The sequence below is a fragment of the Ascaphus truei genome, chromosome 2 (genome assembly GCF_040206685.1).
Source record: "Ascaphus truei isolate aAscTru1 chromosome 2, aAscTru1.hap1, whole genome shotgun sequence".
NCBI lineage: Eukaryota > Metazoa > Chordata > Amphibia > Anura > Ascaphidae > Ascaphus > Ascaphus truei.
Window position 1 is genome coordinate 337,148,706 of NC_134484.1, and position 26,027 is coordinate 337,174,732.

Consider the following 26,027-nt stretch of genomic DNA (forward strand, 5'->3'; position numbering starts at 1 on the left):
TAACCTTTCCCTCTACCTATCTTTCACACCAACCTTGCCCTCTCCATATTTGTTTTATATTAAATTGTCACGGATGAGGTAGTAGTTTCCAATGCTGATTAGTGCCTCAGACTGAGTTTTATGTTGAGGGGCCTGGATTCAGTTAAGTTCTTAGAAGCACGTTTATTGAGTGTGGTATAGGTTTTCACACCCGTTCCAGCTTTAACGTCCATTGAAGTTAATGGGAGTTAACGCTGGACCAGCATCGGCACGTGATAAATATGCACTTTAGCTTGATACATGTTATTTGGATTGGTTGACAGACAATTTAGATGAAAGATCTAGAAAATGTAGCACTGAGTAAGAATAACAGTAATGTGCAGGATGGGAGGCATTTAAATGAATGCAGGGGGAGCCGCAGGGCTTATGTAAACTGCATTCGCCTTGATTCAGATGTTCCTGGTGACGCGTCGCCATGGCAACGCGGCATCAAATGATGCCGCTGGGTCATGTGACATCACGTTGCCATGACAACATGACGCCAGGGCGTCTGAATCAAGGTTAGAGGGGGCGGGGCGCGAGGAAAGGGGGAAAGCCAGCAGGGGGAAAACATTGCGCCCCCGGTGTTAGAGTATTCGTTCTATTTCTGTGATATGTATCTGCATATTATTTCTCTGGATGCACTAGCAGTATACTCTACTATATCTGAGCCCCTTATTGCTTTTTTATGAATTTGGACCTGGGTGGGCTGTACGCTGAGACTGTTCCATTATACAGCACACATCATCTGATCCATAGTAAAACATTTACCCCGACCTGCAATATTTTTGAGCTTTGAGTGCAGTCTCTACTTTGAATTTGTGTTAACAATAAACTCGGGTCACATTTATTTAGTTTTTTTGTCGTTTCAACTTTTTACAATTTTGGACAAAGCGCAAGTGTCGGTACGAAACGTGTTGGAGGATTCTGGCCTTCTTTTTACCTCGTGGCATTGGCCAAATAAAGTAATACATTTATTTATAAAATGTTTTACCAGGAAGTATAATACATTGAGAGTTACCTCTCGTTTTTCAAAATAAGAATTAGTTCTATCACTACCTCCAGCCTGGCCCTGATGTTTTCTGCAGTACACTGCCTCATCTGCTCTTTCTCCATTACAATGTATACATCCGGCTGCTCTATACAAAAGGACCTAAATGAATTCTTCATCTTAAATGGGATTGTTGCGCATGTCTCTCCTTTTTGGTTAACAGTCATTTGTCTCTTGTCAAAGCAATCTTTAGTGTTAGCAATTCATCTTTTGCAGGTAGGCCTCCATTCTTTTCGGAAAGCTTCTCTGAATTAATAGAGCAGATTGTTAATGAAGATCTCTCGCCACCTCAATGTCAAGGTAAGTACGAAACATATTGTAGGACAAACAACAAAAGTTGATACCCGCACTCCTTGGTGGAGAGATGCGCTGGGGGGAGGGGTACAAAATAGAACACAGAAGGTACCAACTCCAGATGGGGGTGGAGCCTCCAATAAGGGTACTATGGTGTCTAGAGTGCATACTAATGGAGGCTATTGTATCTCTCCCTCCATCTGGAGTTGTGAGATACCTTCTGTGTCGTAGTAAGATACATACGCTCAAATTCACCAGGCGCTGATGCGGGTGAACGCATTCCGATCAAAAGTTAACTGCCATTGACTTGAATGTCAGTTAATGGCAGAATGTCCCCTACAGAGGGTTACTTACCAAAGCCTCCCAGCTGCGAAACTGGAGCAGAACTAGTGCATAATTATTGCAGAGATTTGTCAAAGGAAATCCCATTGCTTTCTGTGTGACTCCTTTTCTTTGGTAAGTGTGGTGCTGCTTTTTGCTCTGATGTTTTCCCGGTTGTGCAGGCTGGGAACTTTAGAATATTGACTCCATAGTGAGGAATTGACCAAAAGGAGAAAAAAACAACTTTCCATCAGTTCAAGATAGCTTAAAATGCAGTTTCCCCACCAAAATGTAGAGAGTCCTTGCAAAAATCCTTTGGGAGGAAAGAAACGTCCAAAAACGACCCTAAAATTCCCTGAATACAGTCAATACACACAATTCAGGCTTGGTTGCGTACTGCAGGTAAAAGGGTTGTAGGGTGCTCGAACCCCAGGTGATAACATCCAGTGCAAATTGCAATAAAGCACTAACCCTGGAGATACCAGTGGTAGGTAACCATAGACTTGTAAGTAACCAAATGACGTCAGCCACAACTTAACTATAACAGTCTAAACCATTGAAACCCACTCACGTCATCTCCAGGGGTGATTGCTGGCGTGCCAGCCACAGATGATCCATGATCCAGATACAGCAGATAGAAAAAAACGAATGGCGCACAGCCAGGGAGTCAGGTGTACAGCAAAAAGTTTACCTTTATTCAGTGCATGGTAGCAGACAAATTCACCCCTTGGGGGACAAAAGCAGGAACCTCCTACGCGTTTCGGACCAGCAGGTCCTTTATCAAGGAGTCTGGGGTGTGCAGGGATGAGGTGCATTATATACCTAGCTGTTAATAAGGTTAATTGTACGAAGCTGAGTGAAATCGCGCCCCACGCCTAGTGCGCATGCGCATGACGCCACCCGGGGCGCCGATCCACCATCCCTAAGGATTCTGGGTATGGACCGCCCCCTGCTGTCGTCCGCGCATGCCCACATCAGACGTGAAGCCAGGGCAACCAGGTTAATCTCTGCCTCCATTTCCGCCCATCGTGACGTCACTGCGGACCCGTGATAGGTTGAGGCACATCGCTGCACCACCAATGAATGCGGTGAGCAGACGATGCAGCCCCAATCACCGAGGCTCCTGCAGGCATCTGTAAATGGACTTCACAAAGAGCAGAGTCTTAGGAAAACATAGAAATAATTATATACACAGTGCGAGCAAGCTAATAAAAAGTTATTTTCCTAAATGCTCACATTATGAAGAATACACCTCCTCACTACATCCCACAAATACAAAGACATACAGTGTATAAAAACGGACCACAACATTGGTCCACATTAATAATAGACGTAGTGTCACAACATCTCACGTCTCACTTAAAATGTACACAAAAACAATAATAAAAGCAAAATAATTTGCCTGCTACCATGCACTGAATAAAGGTAAACTTTTTGCTGTACACCTGACTCCCTGGCTGTGCGCCATTCGTTTTTTTTTTTCTATCGGTTTCTTACTGCAAACAGGTCTGCACAGCACCCATCAGTCAATATGGAAGAATAAGTGCAGGTAGAAAAAAACTTTATTTGAGGTTGCTCTTTTGCAAAACTAGTTTACCACCTCACCAGCTCTCCTAGACAGCCGCCTCTGAAGTATACCCTTATACAGTGAACTCTGTTGTCAAATAATTAAATATATCATGATGAACAAAAATGTAGATGGGGACAGAAAATTGGAAAGGCGAGAATTTTTTCGTTTTTTTTTGTTCGGGTGAGAAAAATGTAAAAGAAAAACACCAACTTTTATTCAACTTATTTAAAAAACCGTGTTGGTCTGACCGATTTCGGATTTTCCTACCATTTTCAAAGGAAATTCACAACCGCAAAGCCTGCCTATACTTCTACAGATAATTAAACCGTGAATCAATAAAATAATTCAAGAAATGCTAAAATCTAAAAAAATCTATCTTAGAAAGGAAAGGTATACAGGGATATCTATAAAACAGAAAATGTTGTTTGTTTGCTGTGCCTCTGGCCAATCTGATTGGTCCGGCCCCGCACACGCACACCACATTGGAATGCGTGGTTCGCTGACCACACCTACCCCACTGGCACACTCTCAGCCACCTCAGGTACTGTGCGCTGCCGCGTGCCACCCCCCCCCCCCTACACCACCACCCCTCACCCTTCACCCGACTCGCCGCCTCACACACACACCATGCGTTGTGGTGCCGCGCTGTTCCACCGGCACCATTAGATGGGGGGGGGAGACAGGCCAGTGGCGGCCGCCGCGTGGCTGACTGTCCCCTGGGACGGGCGGTCCATTACCCCTCGGCGCGCACTTCACCCCCCCCCCCCCGCTGGCATGTCCCGCGGCGAGGGGGGAGGGCAGCAGGGCAGTGGCGGTGTCGACGAGCCCCCTCGTATTTGCCTTGAAGAAGCGTGCCAACGCGAAAAGCGCGCGTCGGCATACGGGTGCACGCACATGACTCACATGCTGACTCGCGAGTAAGCTGGCAGCAGTGTTTGCTAGCAACTGCTGCGTGCATACTATTAAGTGTCTCCCAGGATCGGATGATCTAAAGAAGCACTTCTAATCAGGAGCTGTATATTCTGTGTGCTTACACAGTAGGAGTAGGGTGTTTATGGTGCATCCTAACTATGTTATACCATTGGTTTTCCTCTACACTAGCACTGACCCTTTATTGACCAGCTCTGATTAACAGAGCAGGTGTCGGGTCAGTGCTGTGATCTTACAGGTATCGTTTACCCATTGAGGTCTGCACTGTGTGGATTCCTACTACACATCCTGAATATCACAGGCATTTTTCCTTCCTAGAGGTACACGAGCTGACTCCACACTGAGTTGTGCCCGTTTCTCTACAAGTGTATTTAGTGCTATACATTTGCCATATTAGCTGGTAAGGGACTGTGACAGTCTAAATAAAAGCCACCAGCTATATGCCTGGCAGACATATGTTTAGTCTGCAGTGCAGCAGTGATGAGGTTAACTTCAGCTGGGAATCTCATGGCAATTAGTTGGATCCCAGCTGCCTAATCAAGGTGTGTTAAAAAAAAACAGGATGTGCACACATGCAGCCTAGCTGCACAGGAGACAGGAGTGAGTTACTGAAGAGATTACTGATATAAGGTCTGTTTGAAAAGTACATGTTTTATGAACCGTTGTGTCCTGCACACTGAAGAGAACCTGTTTTGTTTGCCATGCTGAAGAGAACCTGTTTTATTTGCCATGCTGAAGATAAGCTATTTTGTTTTGTCTGCTGAAAAGAAGCTATTTTGTTTTGTCTGCTGAAAAGAAGCTATTTTGTTTTGTGTGCTGTATGTTTTAAGGCTAAATAAATAAGCCTTATCAAGATACCCCACGTGTGTAGTTGCATGTACCCTGCAACAGGGACCATTGTAGATCCCTCTATACTCACTTGCACCACATATAGGATTCACAGTCTATCCAGGTGAACTGTTTTACGTAAGCAGACCCTGCACCTAGGTCACTTACACTACATAGCAACGTGACTCTTTATCAATATACCATTCAGGTGTCTATAGTACACAATCTATCTAGGACCCTGTATCATCTAGCCTCATTATACCATCTAGCTATTGGCAGACCTGGCAAGGGTCCACCTTCCGGTCCGTTGCTTTGTTGTATTGTTTGTTCAGGGTCAGCACACAAATACATACACTGCATTACAGTCTTCAGCTGTTTTGGTTATTCTCACAAGAGGATTATCCTACCCACTTGTTCATACTGCAAGACACTATTGGAGTGGTCTATACAGTTTGTAGTTTTGATTCAGAACACTGCACCGAGTGGTCGCACCTAGGATCTGAGCGTTTAATACTCGTTTTAATCCCCATTATTTTACGTGGATAATAAAGTAGTACGTTTTAACCCATTCATGCTTCATTCTCTCAGCTAGTACCAAATAAGTATACATGGGAAGGATGTTGATCCAGGGTTTGATCCGATTGCCAATTCTTGGAGTCAGGAAAGAATTTATTTTCCTCTTATGTGATATCATTGGATATCTGGGGGTTTTTGTTTGCCTTCCTCTGGATCAATAAGTATAGATATAGGATAACGTTTCTGTTGTCTAAATTTAGCATAGGTTGAACTTGATGGACGTACGTCTTTTTTAAACCTCATCTAACTATGTTTAAAAGCAAATGCAATGTTTTTCTTGTTGAACACGTAATAGAATTCTTCATTTGTTTGGGAAACTGTCCTATTGCTTATGTCTATTCTGTGCTGGATACACACACAGAGCTTCCCCCCAAAATATTATTTCGCTATTTCGTATATTTGACAGTTAAATTATGGATGCATTTTTTAAAATTTATTTTCATTGTGGTTAAAAACAAAAAATGACAATATATGTCCTATTTCTCTAGTATTAATATGACTTCTAGAACACATAGTCGCAAATAGTGTATCAAGTTCAACACAGGAACCAGGAAAGCAAAGCATTCGCCTCCATCACTTTTTTTTTTTTTTTTCTAACGCTTTTTTCTTTACCCACCACTTCGTGGCACACCCCACATTTCCAGGACCTACAGCTGCCAAACCATCATCAGACTTCCTTGCTTTACTTGATGGATTGCTTCAGAAGAATCCTCAGAAACGGTATGTACTTTTGCAGGATCATACAGTTTTTTTTTCTTCTCATGTTTATGATTTTCCTTTGGTGGAAAATAATGGAAGTTGCAGGTTTCAATGCAAGTTGATAGTGGTCCTGAGAACTTCCAAAGGGGTTACTTGAATTAGGCCTTGAATGCAGGTTCTCTTTTCTCTCAGGCCTCTTTCCCTTTTATAACTACAGGTTTAAAGTCATTTTGCTTAGACTGTAGAGACTAGAAATGGCCACAATGAGAATCTAGGCCAAGAGTGGCCAACTCCTGTCCTCAAGGGCCACCAGCATTGCAGGTTTTAAAGATATCCCTGCTTCAGCACAGGTGGTTCAATCAGTGACTCAGTCAATGACTCGCCACTGATTGAGCCACCTTTACTGAAGCAGGGATATCTTTAAAACCTGATATGTTGATGGCCCTTGAGGACTGGAGTTTGCCACTCTCCTGCAGACTGGGCAAAGTACAAATTAAATGAAATTGTCTGTTCTTCCACCAATTATCTCTGCTTTTGAACAAACACTCTTCACTAATGGATTCTTTGTTTTAAACGTGCTTTGTATGTCCATGTAAAGATGTTTTTCTTTGATCTTTTTATCTTTCCTGCTATTGAGTTAGAGAATCTGTCATGTTGGTAAAAGTAATGTAAACTTGCATGGCCTTTATAGTAGGATATTTATATTCTTGCTACAATTTTTTTTTATTCTTGCATCATGTATAGCGTTAAGTGGGCAACAATTGCAGTAGTAGCAGTGACAAGTTATAAGGGGTTAGGTCTGTGGGATTGGTATGTAAAAAAAAAAAAAAGCAATCAGTATTTTGAAAGGTTTTTTTCTTTAAGTTGGTTTGTAAAAACACTTAATTGACAAACATTCCCTAATTCATAAGCCATGATAAAAAGTAATTTGTATGTCATTTTCAAGGAAACAAAGGTGGCCAAATATTTGCTTTAGTTTTTTCATGGCCCTATGCACATCCTGTACCTGACTTGCCATGAGGGTCGGCACAGCCGGGTCCCTAGGGACGTACCAGGTACAGCACGTCCTGCACACCCTGTCAACCCCTGCGCTACTGGTGGGGATTGAAATCGGCCTATGCTGGCTGCACCAGTTGATCTGCATGGGCTGAAATAACTCCGATCACTAGAAATCATCCAAGTTATTTCTATTTAAAAAAGTAAATTAAAATGAAATCCTAAACCGAGGGTCCTCCTCTTACCGACTTGCAATCATCCCCACCTCCTCCCCCCTTCCCTGAGGCTTGGGGGGAAGGGATTGGACCTCATTGGTAATTGGTTGAGGAACTCTGTAGTATAAAAATGAACCTGTGTTAGCCCCCACACCGGTTTTCTACCTTGTGGACCAGTGAGGAGGCCATCGCAGGTGTCCAGTTCGTGAGAGATCCTTATGGCAGCCCCTTGCAGAGCTCCACATGCTGGCCCTGTGCTTCGCTGTATCTCCAGTGGTGACCCCCTGACCACAATCTGGTTGGCAGGGGGTTACAATTCCTTTCACTGTCATGTTCTATAGTATTTGATTGTTTATATAAATGCTTTTGCATTAGTTTTGAATGTTTGTGGTCACAAAAACGCTGGAATCGGGTTATTTCAGTAATCCCATGTCAATGAACATCATAAGTGGTGATCATGCAGCGTACCCCTCCCCACTGCACAAATTGCCGGAGTGGCACGATTCTTGCCCCTCGTGAGGATGGGAATATTGGGATAACTCCTAAAATCAAAAGGGTCATTCCACGTTTTGATTTTGTGGGTCCCCGTAGTAAACCCATTCTTCTGATTATCACAAGGAGTATCCCCCCCCCCCCTTCCCACTGCACTAAGTTCTGTAGGGGGCTGTAGGCGGACGTTCACAGAGGTATGCAAGGGAGACTTGTTATGGTGAAATTAAATAAGGCTTTTATTGCGCCTGTTTCCTTAACATCAGGAAACCATCCAAACAAGGGGTAAACAAAGCTTCTATTCACTTGGGAGTATTTCTAGTAAAATCTATGCAGTCCACAACTCCTTTTAGATAAGCATGTCTCCCAGCCCCAAACATATATCATGAAATGAGCAGATATAAAAAGTTTTATAAAGGAAAGTCTTATCTGTTCCTTGTAGTTGGAGGGAAAGTCTTCTCTGTTCCTGGGTTGCTACCTTTTCCTCAGGTTTTGTCAGCATTCAGGTTTAGAAGTTTCCCCTGTGTCTTGAAAGCAGCTCTGCTGTTTCTTCTGGCAGGCTCAAGACATCTGTCCCCATGGTCAGTCTCACAAATTGTGAGATTCTGGCACAATCTCCCTTTCTGTTTCAAGGGCAGGCTTTTCTAAGAAGCTAATCAGGCAGGGGGTGTTGGATAATTGACTACCAGCAGTTAACCACCACACTGCTGGATTAGAGGCATATTTCCTGAACAGGGATAATTGTTATTTTATGTCTAATTGTGTGGGTAACCCCAATTATTAGAATATGGCTTCCTCCCCACTTTATCTGGGAGTGTTGTGTAGTCACCATTCACAGGGCTCCGAGACACAATTTTATTCCTATGAATAGATCGGTACAGTTGATGTGTCGATTGCAGAATCCCTGTTAATCATAGTTAATTTGTGGTAGTAAAATTGTTCCTGATGGGTCAACTCAAAAACATTATTATTATTATTATTTATGGAGCACCGACATATTCCACAGTAGGGGTGCAGAGTATATACTCAATAAGGGAAAAGAAGTGCAAATGGATACAGAAAGTAATGAGAGCCCGGCACGTGAGAGCTTACAATCTAGAGGGAATAAGGGACAATGTTAAAAACAAAAGGTAAAGTGGCTGCTCATCGAGAGACTGATTATGCCTCAGGGTAGAGTTTGGTCCAGCCGTTCAGGTGTTCCTGTTAAGGTTTGCGGTATGGATGTTAGGGGGTGTCCGATGGCATGAAGTTTGTTCCAGATGCACAGCTGGTCCCAATAGGGTGAGGGTGGGGAGGCGTATATGTTAGGGGTCTGCCAGATAGGCTGCGTTTTTAGAGGTGATTTTTCAGGGAGATTTTAAATGTTTGGAAGCTGGGGGAAGATGGGAGACACGGAGGGTGAGTCTGATGGTGCCTGGTAGGGAATGGTGTAGAACATAAAGTCTTGTAGGCAGTAGTGAGAGGCAATAAGGCAGGAGAAGTGGCAGAGGTCTTAGGCAGAACCTTAGGGGTCGTTTAGGGGTGAATTTGGAGAAGAGGGCTGAGATGTGAGAAGGTGCAACATTGTTGAGAGCTATGTAAGACATAGCTAGGATTATGAATTAAAGTGTAGAGGATATGGGAAGGCAGTGTAGGGAATTGCATAGTGGAGCAGCAGATGTGGAGTGGTGAGTGCAGTAGATGAGTCTAAAAGCAGCATTTTGGATGGAATGGAGTTGGGACCGGTGAACGAGGGAAATGCCAACTAGGAGAAGGTTACTGTAGTCAAGACAGGGCCAGATGAGAAAGTGAATGGGGATTTTAGTTGCATCATGAGTGACAGGGGGTACACATTGCATATACATTGGCATATATGATGTATTCCTTTTCACAAGAACCTACATTGCCACAAATATAGTCAGCCTTGAATGACTTTTATCATTAGAGAGTACCCTCATATTTGTAAGAATAAAACAGTGCTTGGCAGGTGCTATCAAAATACACTCCCACCTGGTCGTAAAGAGTGGTCACACCTATACATATCTGATATCCGGAACTTTGACAATAACATCTAGTATTCATTTTAATGAAAGGATTAAGTTTGTTAGAAATCTTGTATATGTAGCCAGGACTGGTTCTTGGCTACCAGTCTGCCCTCCCTGGCAGTAAGCCCTGGTAAGAGCAGGCTTGCCAGTACCTATCATGGGTTTTCCCCACTCCCTGCAGTACCCTTGAGTGACAGGGGAGGAGGTGGAATCAGGTCTGGGTTGCCCAATCCTGGGTCGGACCTGGTGCCCTCCTCCTGGCTGTACTTAAGGGGGATTGCCGTCCAAATTTAGTGAGTGCCTCTCCCCACTTAAGAGAGGCAGGTCACACACAGTTCCTCTTCCCCTCGGGGGAGAGTGAGTGTGCACCTTTCCCCTTATCCTGATAGAGGATCAGGGAAGAGCAAGGACTGCTACGGGGGCCCTTGACCCGTAGTGCAGGTCCAGGGACCATCCTACAGCTGGAGATATCACCAGAGACTGCATAGAGCAGAGGCCTGCTGTGACTGCATTGAGCTGAACAGAATAAACCGTTCCAGTTATTATACCTCCTGCCTGGTGTGTGATCTTACCGGGGAAGGAGAGGGGATTGTGTTCTACCGTAGGAGATTGCCTCCATACATCTGGAGCCTGCGGCAGATGGCGGCGCTGCACTGCTAGAGATCTATGTCGTGTATGTACCCCAGAAACCTGTCCTGTGTCCCCACAAACATCGGCAGACGACTCAGCCCTCCTGCTTACCGACAGGTAGCATGCACCACACACGGTGTAATGGCAGAATCTCCCATCGGGTGGGGGAAACACCGTTACATATAGTACTGTATGAATAAAATAAGTAGATTTGTTGTTTTATAACATTACATCATTGTCACATGATATTTAATCCATTCAAGATACACGGATGACAAGATCAACTTGTCCCTAATTAAACAATATATAGTTTTCATAGGTACATAGAAACTATCTCACAGGATGGAACGGTTAAACAAATGTATAGGGACGTTTTGCTTGTCCTGTCAAATGACAACTACTTTTGGCTGCGAAAAAGATTAAGCAACTAGGTTTTGCATCTTTTGAGCCTTGGTAAAAAGTGAATTAGTTTGATGTATTTTAAGTAAAGCAAATAATGGCTACATCGTATTTACTTGGTATGTCCTTAGGGGAGCAAGAACCATAACTTGATTTATGACATGAACCCCTATTCTGCCATATAAGTTAGAATGTTGGTCACACGTTCTTAAATGCATAAACCCAAGGATGGAAAGAGATATTTCAATGGAGAAAAGAAGGATTGTATTAAACTGCAATAATGCATTCAAGTAATAACAGCTCTTAGCAGAGCAGAAAGAAATTAGTATTGATTACTAATTGTTTGAACTCTAACACCATAAAGGCAAACTATGGTTTTAATGACCTAAAAACCCTAAAATAATTGATATGCTTCAAAAATGGCTAAAAATAGTCTCCACGGGCACAATGGTGAAAGGTGCGACGCGCTTGAGACGCTCGACATTCAAAGACGCTCGAGACACACACACATACTTCTCCGCTCCATGCTGTTTCCTCCTCTCCTTGGCCCCACCCTCCAGCTCCTGACACCACTTCCTTATTGGCTGCATTACCCTGCAGCAGTCAATTAGTATAGAGGAAGCAGTCTAGCTGTCTAGCCACATAGCAACAGCCCTGATCTCTCCCTGCTCAGGGAAATCCCGTGCCCCCCCCCCCAAGCTGGTCATGTCACTATGCCCAGAGAGTTAATACCGGCCACATACATCTCCAGTACTACCTCCTTCCTTTTACTGGACAGTGTGTCTAAATACAGGACAGCCTAGCTCATTACTGGACACCTGGCAACCCTACGATATGTCTGCTATCCCCCTCTTCCCGCCCCCCCCCCCAAGAAAAAAAAAAACTATAAAGACTAAACGAATTGTCAAAAAACGAAGTAATATGTCTGAAAACAGGAATCGATAGGAAGTACTGGATTTAAAAAAAAGTCCATGGCATTAGAGCCTAGCATACGTTCCATGATGTATCCACAGAAGTCACTGACGTGTATACCAAACATATTGCCAATTTTAGTATAGAAATAATCAGTGGTATTGTTTTGTAGGGAAATAGGTGCCGGAAGCAAAATAATAATGTTTTAAATGTAAACTGCAATAAGAAATCCATCTTGGGTGGCAAATTAAAACCGAACAATAAAAGAATGGAATCACTAGACCTTATGTCTAATTGTTCTGATTCAAGCATACTGTGGCTAGTTAGTAGAGGCAGTAGCGGCTAAATTCTGAGCACCCCTACACGGGGATGGGAACATGTAATAGAGATAACGATAGATAATAGGAATAGGTAAATAACAAAAGCTTCTCAAGGGAAGCAGAAGAATACCAGTGCTGCAGAGAGGCAAACTTTGAGAAGGCAGTAAATAACCCAGACAGAGTGGAAATAGGGGCTAGGACTGCACCAAGGGGCAAGGGGAGGTGGGGCTGCCCAAGTCACAGAGGAGAGAAGGGGGGGTTGCTAGGACAACAGCATGAAACCAGGAAAAACTGAAAGAGGAAACAAAACACTAAGGCTTTGGTCCTGCTGCGGCCGGCGGCTCGCGCAGCTGTGCAGCCGCGGTCCACCAGCTGCCTGCCTCCGGTCTGGATGTCCCCGCTGGCTCCTTCCGGCGTGGCTGACTGCGTCCTGTGACGCGTCAGCCAGCCGGAGCTACAAGGAGCTTGTGGTTTCGGCGAGTGCCGCGTCACGTGACACGCAAGGCAGCCAATCTGATTTCCTCCCCCCCTGCTCCGACCAACCCCCCTGCTCCGACCAACCCCCCTGCTCCGATCCCCCTTCCGATTCCCCCCCTGCTCTGATCCCCCTTCCGATTTCCCCCCCCCCCGCTCCGACTCCCCTCCGATTCACCCCCCCCCCCGGTGTGTGTGAGGGTGCCTGTGTGTGTGAGGGTGCCTGTGTGTGTGAGGGTGCCTGTGTGTGTGAGGGTGCCTGTGTGTGTGAGGGTGCCTGTGTGTGTGAGGGTGCCTGTGTGTGTGAGGGTGCCTGTGTGTGTGAGGGTGCCTGTGTGTGTGAGGGTGCCTGTGTGTGTGAGGGTGCCTGTGTGTGTGAGGGTGCCTGTGTGTGTGTGTGTGTGTGTGTGTGAGGGGGCCTGTGGGTGTGTGTGTGTGTGAGGGGGCCTGTGGGTGTGTGTGTGTGTGAGGGAGCCTGTGTGTGTGTGTGTGAGGGGGCCTGTGTGTGTGTGTGAGGGGGCCTGTGTGTGTGTGAGAGGGGGCCTGTGTGTGTGTGTGTGAGGGGGCCTGTGTGTGTGTGTGAGGGGGCCTGTGTGTGTGTGAGAGGGGGCCTGTGTGTGTGAGAGAGGGGGCCTGTGTGTGTGAGAGAGGGGGCCTGTGTGTGTGTGAGAGGGGGCCTGTGTGTGTGTGAGAGGGGGCCTGTGTGTGTGTGTGTGACAGGGGGCCTGTGTGTGTGTGACAGGGGGCCTGTGTGTGTGTGACAGGGGGCCTGTGTGTGTGTGACAGGGGGCCTGTGTGTGTGTGACAGGGGGCCTGTGTGTGTGTGACAGGGGGCCTGTGTGTGTGTGACAGGGGCCTGTGTGTGTGTGACGGGGGCCTGTGTGTGTGTGAGAGGGGGCCTGTGTGTGTGTGTGTGTGTGTGAGGGGGCCTGTGTGTGAGGGGGCCTGTGTGTGTGTGTGTGAGGGGGCCTGTGTGTGTGTGTGAGGGGGCCTGTGTGTGTGTGTGTGAGGGGGCCTGTGTGTGTGTGTGAGGGGGCCTGTGTGTGTGTGTGTGAGGGGGCCTGTGTGTGTGTGAGGGGGCCTGTGTGTGTGTGAGGGGGCCTGTGTGTTTGTGAGGGGGCCTGTGTGTGTGTGAGAGGGGGCCTGTGTGTGTGTGTGAGGGGGCCTGTGTGTGTGTGTGAGGGGGCCTGTGTGTGTGTGTGAGGGGGCCTGTGTGTGTGTGTGTGTGAGGGGGGCCTGTGTGTGTGTGTGAGGGGGGCCTGTGTGTGTGTGTGAGGGGGGCCTGTGTGTGTGTGAGGGGGCCTGTGTGTGTGTGTGAGGGGGGCCTGTGTGTGTGTGAGGGGGGCCTGTGTGTGTGTGTGAGGGGGGCCTGTGTGTTTGTGAGGGGGCCTGTGTGTGTGTGTGAGGGGGCCTGTGTGTGTGTGTGAGGGGGCCTGTGTGTGTGTGTGAGGGGGGCCTGTGTGTGTGTGTGAGGGGGGCCTGTGTGTGTGTGTGAGGGGGGCCTGTGTGTGTGTGTGAGGGGGGCCTGTGTGTGTGTGTGAGGGGGGCCTGTGTGTGTGTGTGAGGGGGGCCTGTGTGTGTGTGTGTGTGAGGGGGGCCTGTGTGTGTGTGAGGGGGCCTGTGTGTGTGTGTGAGGGGGGCCTGTGTGTGTGTGAGGGGGGCCTGTGTGTGTGTGTGAGGGGGGCCTGTGTGTGTGTGAGGGGGGCCTGTGTGTGTGTGAGGGGGGCCTGTGTGTGTGTGTGAGGGGGCCCTGTGTGTGTGTGTGAGGGGGGCCTGTGTGTGTGTGTGAGGGGGGCCTGTGTGTGTGTGTGAGGGGGGCCTGTGTGTGTGTGAGGGGGGCCTGTGTGTGTGTGAGGGGGGCCTGTGTGTGTGTGAGGGGGGCCTGTGTGTGTGTGAGGGGGCCTGTGTGTGAGGGGGCTGAGGGGGCTGAGGGGCAGCTGCAGTGCTGCGCTGTGGGGCAGTCCCGCCCCCTCACGTCATGGCCGTGTCCCCACCCATTTTGGTCACGCCCCCCGCGGTGAAAAAAATTCGCTGCAATCAGTGAATTGCATGCAGTGAATTGCATGCGCCGCCGGCAAGCAAGGCGGCCGTGCAGGCGCGTGCAGCGGGTCTTAGCCTAACACTTCAGTGAGCGAGACTAGACAATGCACAAGTGTGGTTGTGGCAGGGACGTTATTGAGCCTTTAACTTGTTCGTTGGCTTTTTACTGTGCCGTTTTTTTTAACTAAGGTACTCTGTGCAGGATTAAGTTGCATTGAACCAGTAGAGCGATATATAGATTTAATTACATTTGGCTTTTCGTATGAATCCAGACAGTTAGGTCATTCATAAGCAGTGCTCAATCACAACTTGCTGAGTAGTGTGACCTTCCCTTTATCGTGCTACAGACGGCATTGTTACTGGATTTGCCCTTCAGAGAAACCAGAATGTTTGCAAATGTATCTAACCACATTAAAATGATTGCTGCAGTTTGGGGTCCGTAGCACATTTTGAGGAGGCGAGATTCCGTCTCTGAGACGATTAGGCAAACTCCTCAAACCATGAATACTATCCTATTACTTTCTTCTGTCCCAGTAACACCTTACTGTTTTGCAATGTGCATTTTTAAATAACAAAAGTATAAAGCAACTTTGCATTTGTGGGACGTAATAATTTTCTCTAGTTTATTTTATCGTCCCCTAGAATTACTTGGATTGAACTTCTGCGGCATCCTTTCTGGAAAGATGCGTTTTCTGGAGGTGACAGTGACGTCCCTAACATCTGCAGCTCCAGGTATGTTGCCCACCTTTCCAATACCCCACTATATGACTTCCTCCTCCAGTAGAGGTAAAGAACATGTGCCGGCAGTGCACGGCGTGCAATAAAGCTTATAATGCTTTGACCAAAGGATTGATGAATGACCTATGCATACTTATGCGAATAATTACAGATGGTATTTAATTTAATAATTTGTCAAATTGGATGTAGCATTGGTTTTTTTGGTGTGTTGTATACGTTAGGTCACTACCCAGTAGAACGCCTAGTGTGTGTGTGTGTGTGTGTGTGTGTGTTGGGGGGTGGGGGGAAAGGAGTTGTGTGTGTGTGTGTGTGTGTGCTCATAAGAAAAAGTCATATTTAATTAAGCAGCTGAAGAATAGGTGGTGTTTTACCAGAAGAATGCGCAGACAGAACTTGAGTGAATTCTAATTATAGAATGTACAAAATAAATATCAGTGTTCAGAACACAATGTTTACAGTGTGTATAGAACACTATAAACAGTCATTTTCTCATACAAGTACAATAAACCCTGGCTATGCTCTATTAACATGATCGTTGTGATTAGTACCCAGCTTTTGTGGTCCCCAGTATGACAAAGTTACAACATGTAATGGAGTACTACAGTTTTTGATTCCTGTTGTGATCATTGAAATGTAATGATCGTGTTAAAATATTATGTGTGCGTCTTGCTGTTTGATCCAGAATGATTTGAATGGGTGTCTGCTGGTTTGTTTGGGGTGATTTTGTGGAAGTGACAGGGCAGGGTTGGGCTTGATGTGCTACCTAAACCACGGTAATAATTGTGATGTATTGTGTAGTGCTGTGTATTATATATCTTCTATACTTTCAGTTTCCAACCGCTCATTTCTCTTCAAAAATTACAACTGAAACCAGCAAAAATGTAAAAAAAAACGTCTATGCTTCAAATGCTACTTTTTGGTGCCTATTAAAATCTGCAAACACACACAGCCCCTGTGAACTCAGAACCCAAACCCACCACATATATTTGTGTCAAAAAGGCACGGTACTGAGATTGTGACCTCGTGTAATATAACCATATACAGAAACCTCAGTGCTACATCCAATATGAAAAATCATATAGTTAAATACTGTACTAACCTGGTTTTCTTTTCATAAGTGAGGGTCATTTAGTAAAATTCTTTGGCCAAAGCATTTTAAGCTTGCAAACCACGGCAATGTACCCCTCTTTTGCACGTCCTAACACTACTGCACCCGCAAAAGGCTCCCATACCCTCTGTAATGGAGGGAGAGCTGTCTTAATAGACTGGTCATTCACAGGTACATAGCGAGAACTGCAATTTAAAAGTAGGATCAGTGATCTTAAAACCAGGGAGGGGTCATAAACCTCCGAACAATTGTTTACCAATTGAAATCTACAAACACACACACTCCCTGTAAGGTCACAACCCAAACCCACCACACCATATATATTTGCATCAAAAGGAGTACTACTGGGATTGTGGCCTTGCGTACAGGCATACCCCGCATTAACGTACACAATGGGACCGGAGCATGTATATAAAGCAAAAATGTACTTAAAGTGAAGCACTACCTTTTTCCCACTTATCGGTGCATGTACTGTACTGCAATCGTCCTGTACGTGCATAACTGATGTAAATAACGCACCTGTAACAGGCTCTATAGTCTCCCCATTTGCGCACAGCTTCGGTACAGGTAGGGAGCCGGTATTGCTGTTCAGGACGTGCTGACAGGCGCATGCGTGAGCTGCCATTTGCCTTTTGGGCGATATGTCCTTACTCGCGAGTGTACTTAAAGTGAGTGTCCTTAAACCGGGGTATGCCTGTATATGGTGCCTGTATAATTGCCTCCTAACTTCTACTAATCGCACACTACAGTTTTCATTCTTACATTAGTGGATTTGATATTGGCATTGGAGATAATAGAGCAGCTAATATTTTGGGGGAGCCCTTTAGAAATGATTGGTTTCCTTTAGGTGAAGCCTTTATCTCTTGGAAAGCTGCATTCACACTGTTTTGCTTTATTCTGCAACACTCCTTTTCATTGGGACATTTTATAAGTAAAATAAATAAGACACTTAAGTAATATAAAATAGATTGAATAGTGTATTGTTTTGAAATGTGTTTGGCATGTAATAAGTGGTGAACTGTCACATGATAAATACAGTAACGAAACTTTTCCACCTAGCGTTTACAAACAGCAGACTGAGAACAGTCTGGACCTCGCTGCAGGAACCAAGAGCGTTCAACCGCTCCACAAATCATTTAAAATTGGTGAGCGTTTGCAATCTTTTTTCTGTAACCTTGGATCTCATGATATGGCCTTTTCTGTTTCTTGAATCCATCTAATGCTGGTCATTTTGTTTTCTTTCCACTAAGAAAATCCAGCAGATTTGAGGCCTAAGAGTGCACTGGATGGAGAATCAAATGAGGCCATCTTCCTCCTCAGGTAACTAATGAAAATCTAGCGATGGGAGCTCCATCAGATTTCAACACCTACCTTTAAAGATCTTAGGCCCATATTCACTGAAAAGTGCCAAGCTGTAACGTCTTAACTCCCATTCATTTCAACAGTAATTTGGGCATGCCGAAGTGTAACACCCTTTAGTGAACATGGGCCATTGTTTGCCCTTAATGGGAGAAAATTTCCTCGTAATGAACCACAACCTGTCCGACGCTTCATAACTACAGTACCGTCCCATCCTATATCGTACCGTTTATCGCGTTAGTCTCTTTAATAACCTTAAATGTCGTCTTTTCTTTTTCCTTTTTGTAACTGTGAAGCGCTTTGAGTCCCATTGGTAGAAAAGCACTATATAAATAGTAATTATTATTGACGGCCTTATTTGTTAGACATTATACATCCTTATGCTGTCAGTTGCCTGTGTACGACTAGAATACTAACGCTTCCTTTAATGATTTTTGGGGAAAACAGAGGTGGTGGTTGAAGTGGCCTAAAAGCAGCCAACACCCCAAAAGTTTTAAGCAGTTTTTATTTTTTAATTTTTGTTGTGAAGTATTTTAATTCTAAACTTTAAAAAGTTATAACATAAAAACATAATGTAGAACGGCTATTTTGCATCTTTGAGGTTGGTTGTGGCCTAGGAAGTTTCAGATGTCATAGACATCAATGTAATTTCACATAACTTTCAACGCTCCGAAGATGACAAAGATAAGGTGTAACTACATTATCTAGCGTAATAGATGCAGTACTTCTGACGAATGCTACATCATTAATAAGGGTGCGATGTCAGAATAAAATTAAACCCAAATGTGGGCGTCGGATAGCAGAGCGATGCAGAACACTAAATATGGCAGCACACAGAGGAAAACCATTACGTTTATCACTTGATTATATTCGTATTGATAATTGAAAATTATAATTATATATGATTTTCTTGATTAAATGAAAGACACTGTTTTTGTTTTTTTACATTGCATGAAAACCTTTAGATTGCAGTTGTTCATAATTGGGGTGTTTCCTGCCTGTAATGATTATGTCCCATTGTTGGGAGATTAGGGCCAGTGATCGCTCCATGAGACATTTGAGCAAGCCACTTTATCCTCATTTTCCCTCAGGCACTAAAATAAGAGCCGTACTCTTTATTTGCTAATAAGCCATTGAGGCTCAAAATCCCCATTGAAGTCAATGAACATTTTAAGCCAGAAAAGGCCAAACTGCCGATTTGAACTATAATACCTAGGATTTGTTGAACCTATATGTTTTTTTACAATATGTTTAGCACTTTGCACACTGATTAGCATTTATGAACAGAAATAAATAAACAAACAGATCTTCTAAATGTAATTTTCTGCTGGCCATTTGGGTTTATAGATGATTAATTATTGAATTCTAATATTTAGCTCCTGCACAACCCCCAGAGCTGGCACTGCCAACGTGATGGACAAAAAAGCTATTGACATTGTTCAGAACTCTGAAAAGAAAACACCCAAGGTTATGAAGGTAACCTGATATTACAGGTTTGAATTTATTATGCAGTAATTACTTCCGTCTCATACAATCGTTGTTTCATTTTTGTTATTCCATGCCATATTTTCCGTGTGTGAGCACTCCTTGTGTACAACTTCTACATGGTACAGTTCAATAGTGTGAGAGAGGGCATTACAAGGCCGACCACCACTGTTCTTGCCACAAATACACAGATATATGTGATTGTGTGAGTATTGCACTTACTGTTAAATACTCCCATAAATGCTGTGCCCATTACAAAAAACTTTTTCACATTGAAATGTTATTGAGTTTTCAGGAGGGAGTTGGTACAAAAAGGATGAGGATGGGTTTAAACATAACATGGAGAGCTTATAACTTAGTGTATAGTGAGATACAGTTTCACAGGGATATTATGCAGTCGTTTAATGTGTAGGTGTCCTATCTGATCCTTTACTACAACAGATATTGGTTTGGTCTATATAATATGACTTTCTGCTGAACACATACATGTACTTGGATGAACCGAGACAGAATCTGTTGGGAATCTTGTCTCCAGAAAACAAACAAAATCAAGCGCAAATATCCCTTATTCAAACCAATTAATAAAGTGAAAAATTTGTGATAAAAAGTAATAAATTATAATAAAAAAAAATACAGTCCTTGGAAATAGTGCAGCGCCTCCAGAAATAGACTCTTTACAAGTCTAGGAAGGCACAGAGAAAACGATATCCGGAGCGCAAATATTCTTATGGGGTATATGGAAAAAAATCTAGTGTAACTCTGTGGGGTCACTTTAACTGATATAAACCAGGTGTAGAGGTATCTCACTCGCATGTTAAGTGAGGGATTCGGGCGTTGCGGTTGTTCAATTAACCAACTTAGAGATGATTCAAGGCACCCTCAGCAATCATTCAGATGGTAGGGGGATAAATCTCAAATATAAAACAAAAAAAGCTACAATAGTCCAATATTGCTTTATATAACATAGAATTATAAAGTAATACACTCACAAGCAGTGATGCAATGTAAGCGCTGAGACCACCCAGGGTCATATGCAGAGTCTGCTGCCGGCTGCTGCACAGCACTCCCTCTTCTACAGATGCACCAACCGTCGTGGCACTTCCGGATACGATGTCATGAAACGGAGGTACAAGCAGGATCCGCAGCCAGTAGTCAGCACAGCACAGGGACACTGCAAACGGTGATCACGCTGAAACGCGCAGGGTGTGATCCATTTGGCGGCGCTTTACAGAGATATTGGATACAAAGATGTAAATGTTATTACTTTCACTTTGGTGTTCTTTTTATGCGTATGGGAAATCTCTATTTTTGAAGTGAAACTTCTTTAGTGGCACCTATTCTGATGGGGTAAAACGGGAGAGATGGGGGACAAATGTGAAACGGAAGTGACGTCACGGCTCCCCCCTCCCCCCCCGCATCTACTGTGACATGCGGCGGCGATAGCCGCCGGCTCCGCTCCTAACAGCCGCTGCTCCCCCACACACACCCGCTGTGACATGCTGCCCACACACCTGCTGTGACATGCTATTGCCGCCGCCGCCGCTCCTAACGGCCGCTGTTACCCCCCACACGGCCACTGCCATGGGTATAGCAAGATGGCTGCCGCAGAGCTTCCGGTGCTGCGGGTGTAATAAGATGGCGGAAGCCCCGCAAGTACTCCGGCTCAGTGAGGAGGAGCCGCTGCTCAGCCTCTCTCCTCCCTATTCCCTACCTCCGCTTCCCTGTGTCCCGCTGACTAAAGGGCGCCGCTCTCCTCACACGGCTGCCCGCTGCGCCGCTCCTAACGGCCGCCGGTCCCAGCTGCCATGCCGCGCATGCGCAGTTGTGATGGCGCCGCTGACGGACACCGCAGAAGCGGCAGGCAGCGGCGCCATTCCCCCCAAACATGCACTGCCATGCCGCGCACGCGCTATTCCCCGCGCCCGCTGACATGCCGCACATGCGGTAGTCATGGTGACGCTCACGGACGCCACATGCCTGCCTCCTGCTGCTAGCTCATCTCCGGGCCGGTCACCGACCCCCTGCCCGGCGGGATGTCTGTCGGACATGGAGACCCGCGCCCTGCTGGATATCCGCGCGCCCTCTCTCCTCCCTACCTCCGCTTTCCTGCGTCACGCTGACTGAGCGCCGCCGGGGTCGGAGGAGGAGAGGAGCCCAGGGATAATGGAGGGTAACCGGGAGGAAGCTGAGCGGTGTGTGCGGATCGGGCTGGCAGTGCTGGAGGCCGGAGATTGGAAGAGAGAGCCCGGCGCTTCCTGAGTGTGAGGGCATTTGTGGGTGAAGGGGGAGGGAGCTGCTTACCTTATGGCAGACCGCAGCAGCTCCCTCCCGCAGCCCGAGCAGAGGGGAGGGGGGGAGGAAGGGGAAGAGTAGCGTGTCCCGGGTCCCTTCGCTCAAGCCACGCCCTCCCGCTGACTGGGGGAGCGGGGCCTGATTAGCCTCACAGAGCAGAGAAGGAGGAGGCCGGCGTTCTGCTCTGCTGCCGTGATCTGATGTGCAGGGGTGAGGGGAGGTGATGTAAGGTGCAGGGGGGGTGATGTAAGGTGCAGGGGGGGGGGGTGGTGTGCAGGGGGGGATGTGTGATGTGCAGGGGGGATGTGTGATGTGCAAGGGGATATATAAGGTGGAGGAGGGGTGATGTGGAGGAGGGGTGATGTGGAGGAGGGGTGATGTGGAGGGGGGGTGATGTGCAGGGGGATATGCAAGGTGCAGGAGGGGTGATGTGCAGGAGGGGTGATGTGCAAGGGGATATGTAAGGTCACACTCAGTCACAGTCGCACGCTCGGTCACACGCGCACACTCGGTCACACGCGCGCACACTCGGCCACACGCGCGCACTCTCGGTCACACGCGCGCGCACTCGGTCACACGCGCGCGCACTCGGTCACACGCGCGCACTCGGTCACACGCGAACAATCAGTGCAAATAGCTAATACAGGAGATGTGTGCCGAGCACGCGCATTCTGTCAAATTTATTTGCGTTTTGTCAATGAACTTGTATTTTGATTTTTAATTAAAACATCACCAACACAAATACAATTTCTGTGACAAAAGTCAAAGAAGTTTCACTTACTATGCGCATGCACAGCACACACAGCTTTTTTTTATTATCGGGATGAATATTACTAGTGTGCAGTATAACTGATGTGTATGATTAAACGGTGTCTTTCTCCATGGTTAACGCTGCAATGTTCACTGACATTGTTTGGAACTTATCTTGATTGTTTAGACATTAACTTCCCTTTAGGCCTCAGACTTCATAAGAACTGATTGTTTCATTGAACAATGAAAACTCTTTAAGAAGGAAAACGCTGAAGGTCAAGCAAACCTCTGCTTTGTTTTAACATTTCATTTACAAAATTCCACAACTACCAACCCATGTTCTTATATTACAATATTTTATTTATTTATAAAATGTTTTACCAGTAAGTGATACATTGAGTTACCTCTCGTTTTCAAGTATGTCCTGGGCATAGAGTTAAGATGACAAATAATACATGGTTACAAATACAGTTACATAAATGAACAGGGTATACATTATATACAAGACATTGCATGCACAGTTAAAGAAAAGAAACCCTTAGCTATATTTAGAAATGCATACCTAACTAGGGTGACCAGGTGTCCCGGTTTAGCCGGGACAGTCCCATTTTTTTAACCTCTGTCCCGTTTTTTTAGTATCTGTCCCGGCTGCCCTGCATGCTGTAAAATGTTCCGTTTTTTTGTGGCTGTTCCGCTTTTGACCATCAAAGCAGGGCGGGCAGCAGAGAGCAGACAATGCAGGGAGGAGAGCAGGGGACGGGTCTGAGCTGCGGAGCCCCAGCAGTGAGACCCGGAAGTGTCAGTGAGAACTTCCGGTGTCTGCTGCCAGGGCGCAAGATGGCTTCCCCCACCCATGCAGGTATGGTCTAGAATGGGGGACACAGACACACACTCACACAATGGGGGGGGGGGGGAGAGACACAGAGAGAACACAGGCACAGCATGGGGAGAGGCAAAGAGAGAGAGAGAGAGGGGCACACACAGGCACAGCATGGGGAGAGGCAAAGAGAGAGGCACAGGCAAAGCATGGGGAGAGGCAGAGAGAGAGAGACACACAGGCACAGCACGGGGAGAGGCACAGAGAGAGGCACAGCATGGGGAGAGACACAGCATGGGGAGAGACAGAGACAGGCACAGCATGGGGAGAGACAGTGTGGGGAGAGAGGCACAGCATGGGTAGAGGGGCACAGCATGGGAAGAGGGGCACACAATGGGGGGAGAGAGACAAAGATTGGGGGGAGAGAGACAGAATGGGGGGGGAGACACAGAGAATGGGGGAGAGAGGGTCAGGGAATGGAGGAGAGAGACAGAGAATGGAGGAGAGAGACAGAGAATGGAGGAGAGAGACAGAGAATGGAGGAGAGAGACAGAGAATGGAGGAGAGAGACAGAGAATGGAGGAGAGAGACAGAGAATGGAGGAGAGAGACAGAGAATGGGGGGGAAAGAGAGACAGAGAATGGGGGGGAAAGAGAGACAGAGAATGGGGGGAAAGAGAGACAGAGAATGGGGGGAAAGAGACAGAGAATGGGGGGGAAAGAGAGACACAGAATGGGGTGGGGGACAGAGAGAGAGAGAATGGGGGGGAGAGCATGGAGGGTAGAGAGATAGAATGGGGGGAGAGAGACAGAGAATGGGGGGGGGAGAGAGCATGGGGGGAAGAGCGAGAGAGAGAGAGAATGGGGGGGAGAGAGGGAGAATGGGGGGAGAGAGAGAGAGAGAGAATGGGGGGGGTGAGAGAGAATGGGGGTGTTTCACAGAATGGGGGAAGACACAGAGAATGGGGGAGAGAGACAGAATGGAGGGGGAGAGAGAGACAGACAAAGAATGGGGGATAGAGAGAGACACAGAATGGGGGAGGGAGAGAGAGACAGAGAATGGGGGGAGAGAGACAGAAAATGGAGGAGAGACAGAGAATGGGGGAGAGGAGAGGGAGGGAGAGAATGGGAGCAGAGAGAATGTGGGGAGAGAGTGAGAGAATGTGGGGAGAGAGTGGGGGAGAGAGAATGGGGGAAGACACAGAGAATGGGGGGATTGAGACAGAGAATGGGGGAGACAGAGAATGGGGGGGAGAGAAACAGAGAATGGGGGGGGAGAGACAGAGAAAATGGAGAGACAGACAGAATGAGAGGGAGAGAGGGAGGGGAGAGAGCGAGAGAATGTGGGGGGAGAGAGAATGGGGGGGGAGGGGGAGAGAGATGGGGGGGAGAGAGACAGGGAAGGATGGAATGAGAATGTAGGGGTGGGGAGAACGAGAATAGAGGGATATGGGGGGAGGGAGAGAGAAAGGGGTGTGTGTGTGTGAGAGAAGGGTTTCAGAGCGGGGTAGAGAGACATAAAGGAGAAGGGGCGCAGTTGGTGATATCATTTGTTTTATAATTTTTTTTTTTTAATGTGTCCCGGTTTTTACTGGTCACCCTATACCTAACTGAGGAAAGATTACGGCAAAAAATGAAAACTTGCAGTGATCAGGGCTTGGTTATTAAGCAGTCTTTGTAAGATTACAATGTTGGCCTTCTATAGGCCTGGGAGAATAAGTTTTGTACTGCAGTGTTTCTCTGTAACAGAGATCTTTATATGACTTTCACAAGGAAACATAGCAAGGATGTAAAGAGTCAAAATAATGGCATTGTGGGACTGCCCTTCAAGCATTGACTTGCTCTCACATCGCATTGGGCATTTGCATTAAAAAGCCCGGTTTATTATAATATCACTGTTTGATAATCGGGGTTCATCAGCTGCTGCCTTCCACAGCATCTGCTCTCACTGATCAGGATGTAGAGGAAGAAGAGCATTGCAGCTCAGACTAGCACTGCAGGTGCAGAGAGACGAGAGCCTTGGATGTATATACCCTGTATGACCCTGCCCATTACAAAGAAAGGGAATATGCTATTCCAAGCATCTTCTTGCTGAAAGGTGTTTTTGTAGACCTGTGGTTCTCAAGCTGTGGTCTCCAGAGACTGCAGTAATGCTGCACAAAGCCTTTCAGAATTTACTTCAGCTGTCTTGCAGTCTGCTCCTTTTCTATCCATAGTAAAGGCGGATTTAGTTTTTAAAATAAAGGTCCTGTGTTTTTTAAATGTTGGACGTATATATTGCTGAAAAGTTCTCCTCCAAGTCATTATTAACAATGAAGTGGTCCAAGATCTGGAAAAGTTTGAGATCCCCTGCTATAGACTTTTTTTTTTTTAAAAACAATATTTTTCCTTTAATGGAAACTTGTAGCAGAAATACAGAAAATAATAACATTGTAGAAATAGCAATGAAGTCATAGGCACATGAATGCGGGTTGAACAAGTCACACCATTTTCTATTTTTAGAGGTGGGTTAAGGGGAAGACAAAGGAAGGGGGGAGGTGGGAACGACAGAGAGAGATGGGTGTGGGGAGGTGGTATGGGAGGGGGGGGGAGGTGGTATGGGAGGGGGGGGGAGGTGGTATGGGAGGGGGGGGGAGGTGGTATGGGAGGGGGGGGAGGTGGTATGGGAGGGGGGGAGGTGATTGAATATGGTA

At 46.3% G+C, this 26,027-nt stretch overlaps 1 protein-coding gene across 10 annotated transcripts in view; it reads left to right on the plus strand.

Moving 5' to 3' along the window:
- ULK4 (unc-51 like kinase 4) overlaps positions 1-26,027 on the plus strand; it is a 656,651-nt gene that overhangs the window by 43,651 nt on the left and 586,973 nt on the right. For all 10 annotated transcript variants that reach the window (XM_075586693.1, XM_075586692.1, XM_075586691.1 and 7 more), the window contains 6 exons: positions 1,286-1,369; positions 6,233-6,308; positions 15,429-15,518; positions 17,692-17,777; positions 17,883-17,952; positions 19,368-19,467. In XM_075586693.1, coding sequence (XP_075442808.1) covers positions 1,286-1,369; positions 6,233-6,308; positions 15,429-15,518; positions 17,692-17,777; positions 17,883-17,952; positions 19,368-19,467 — 506 coding nt within the window. The remainder of the gene's footprint in view (positions 1-1,285; positions 1,370-6,232; positions 6,309-15,428; positions 15,519-17,691; positions 17,778-17,882; positions 17,953-19,367; positions 19,468-26,027) is intronic.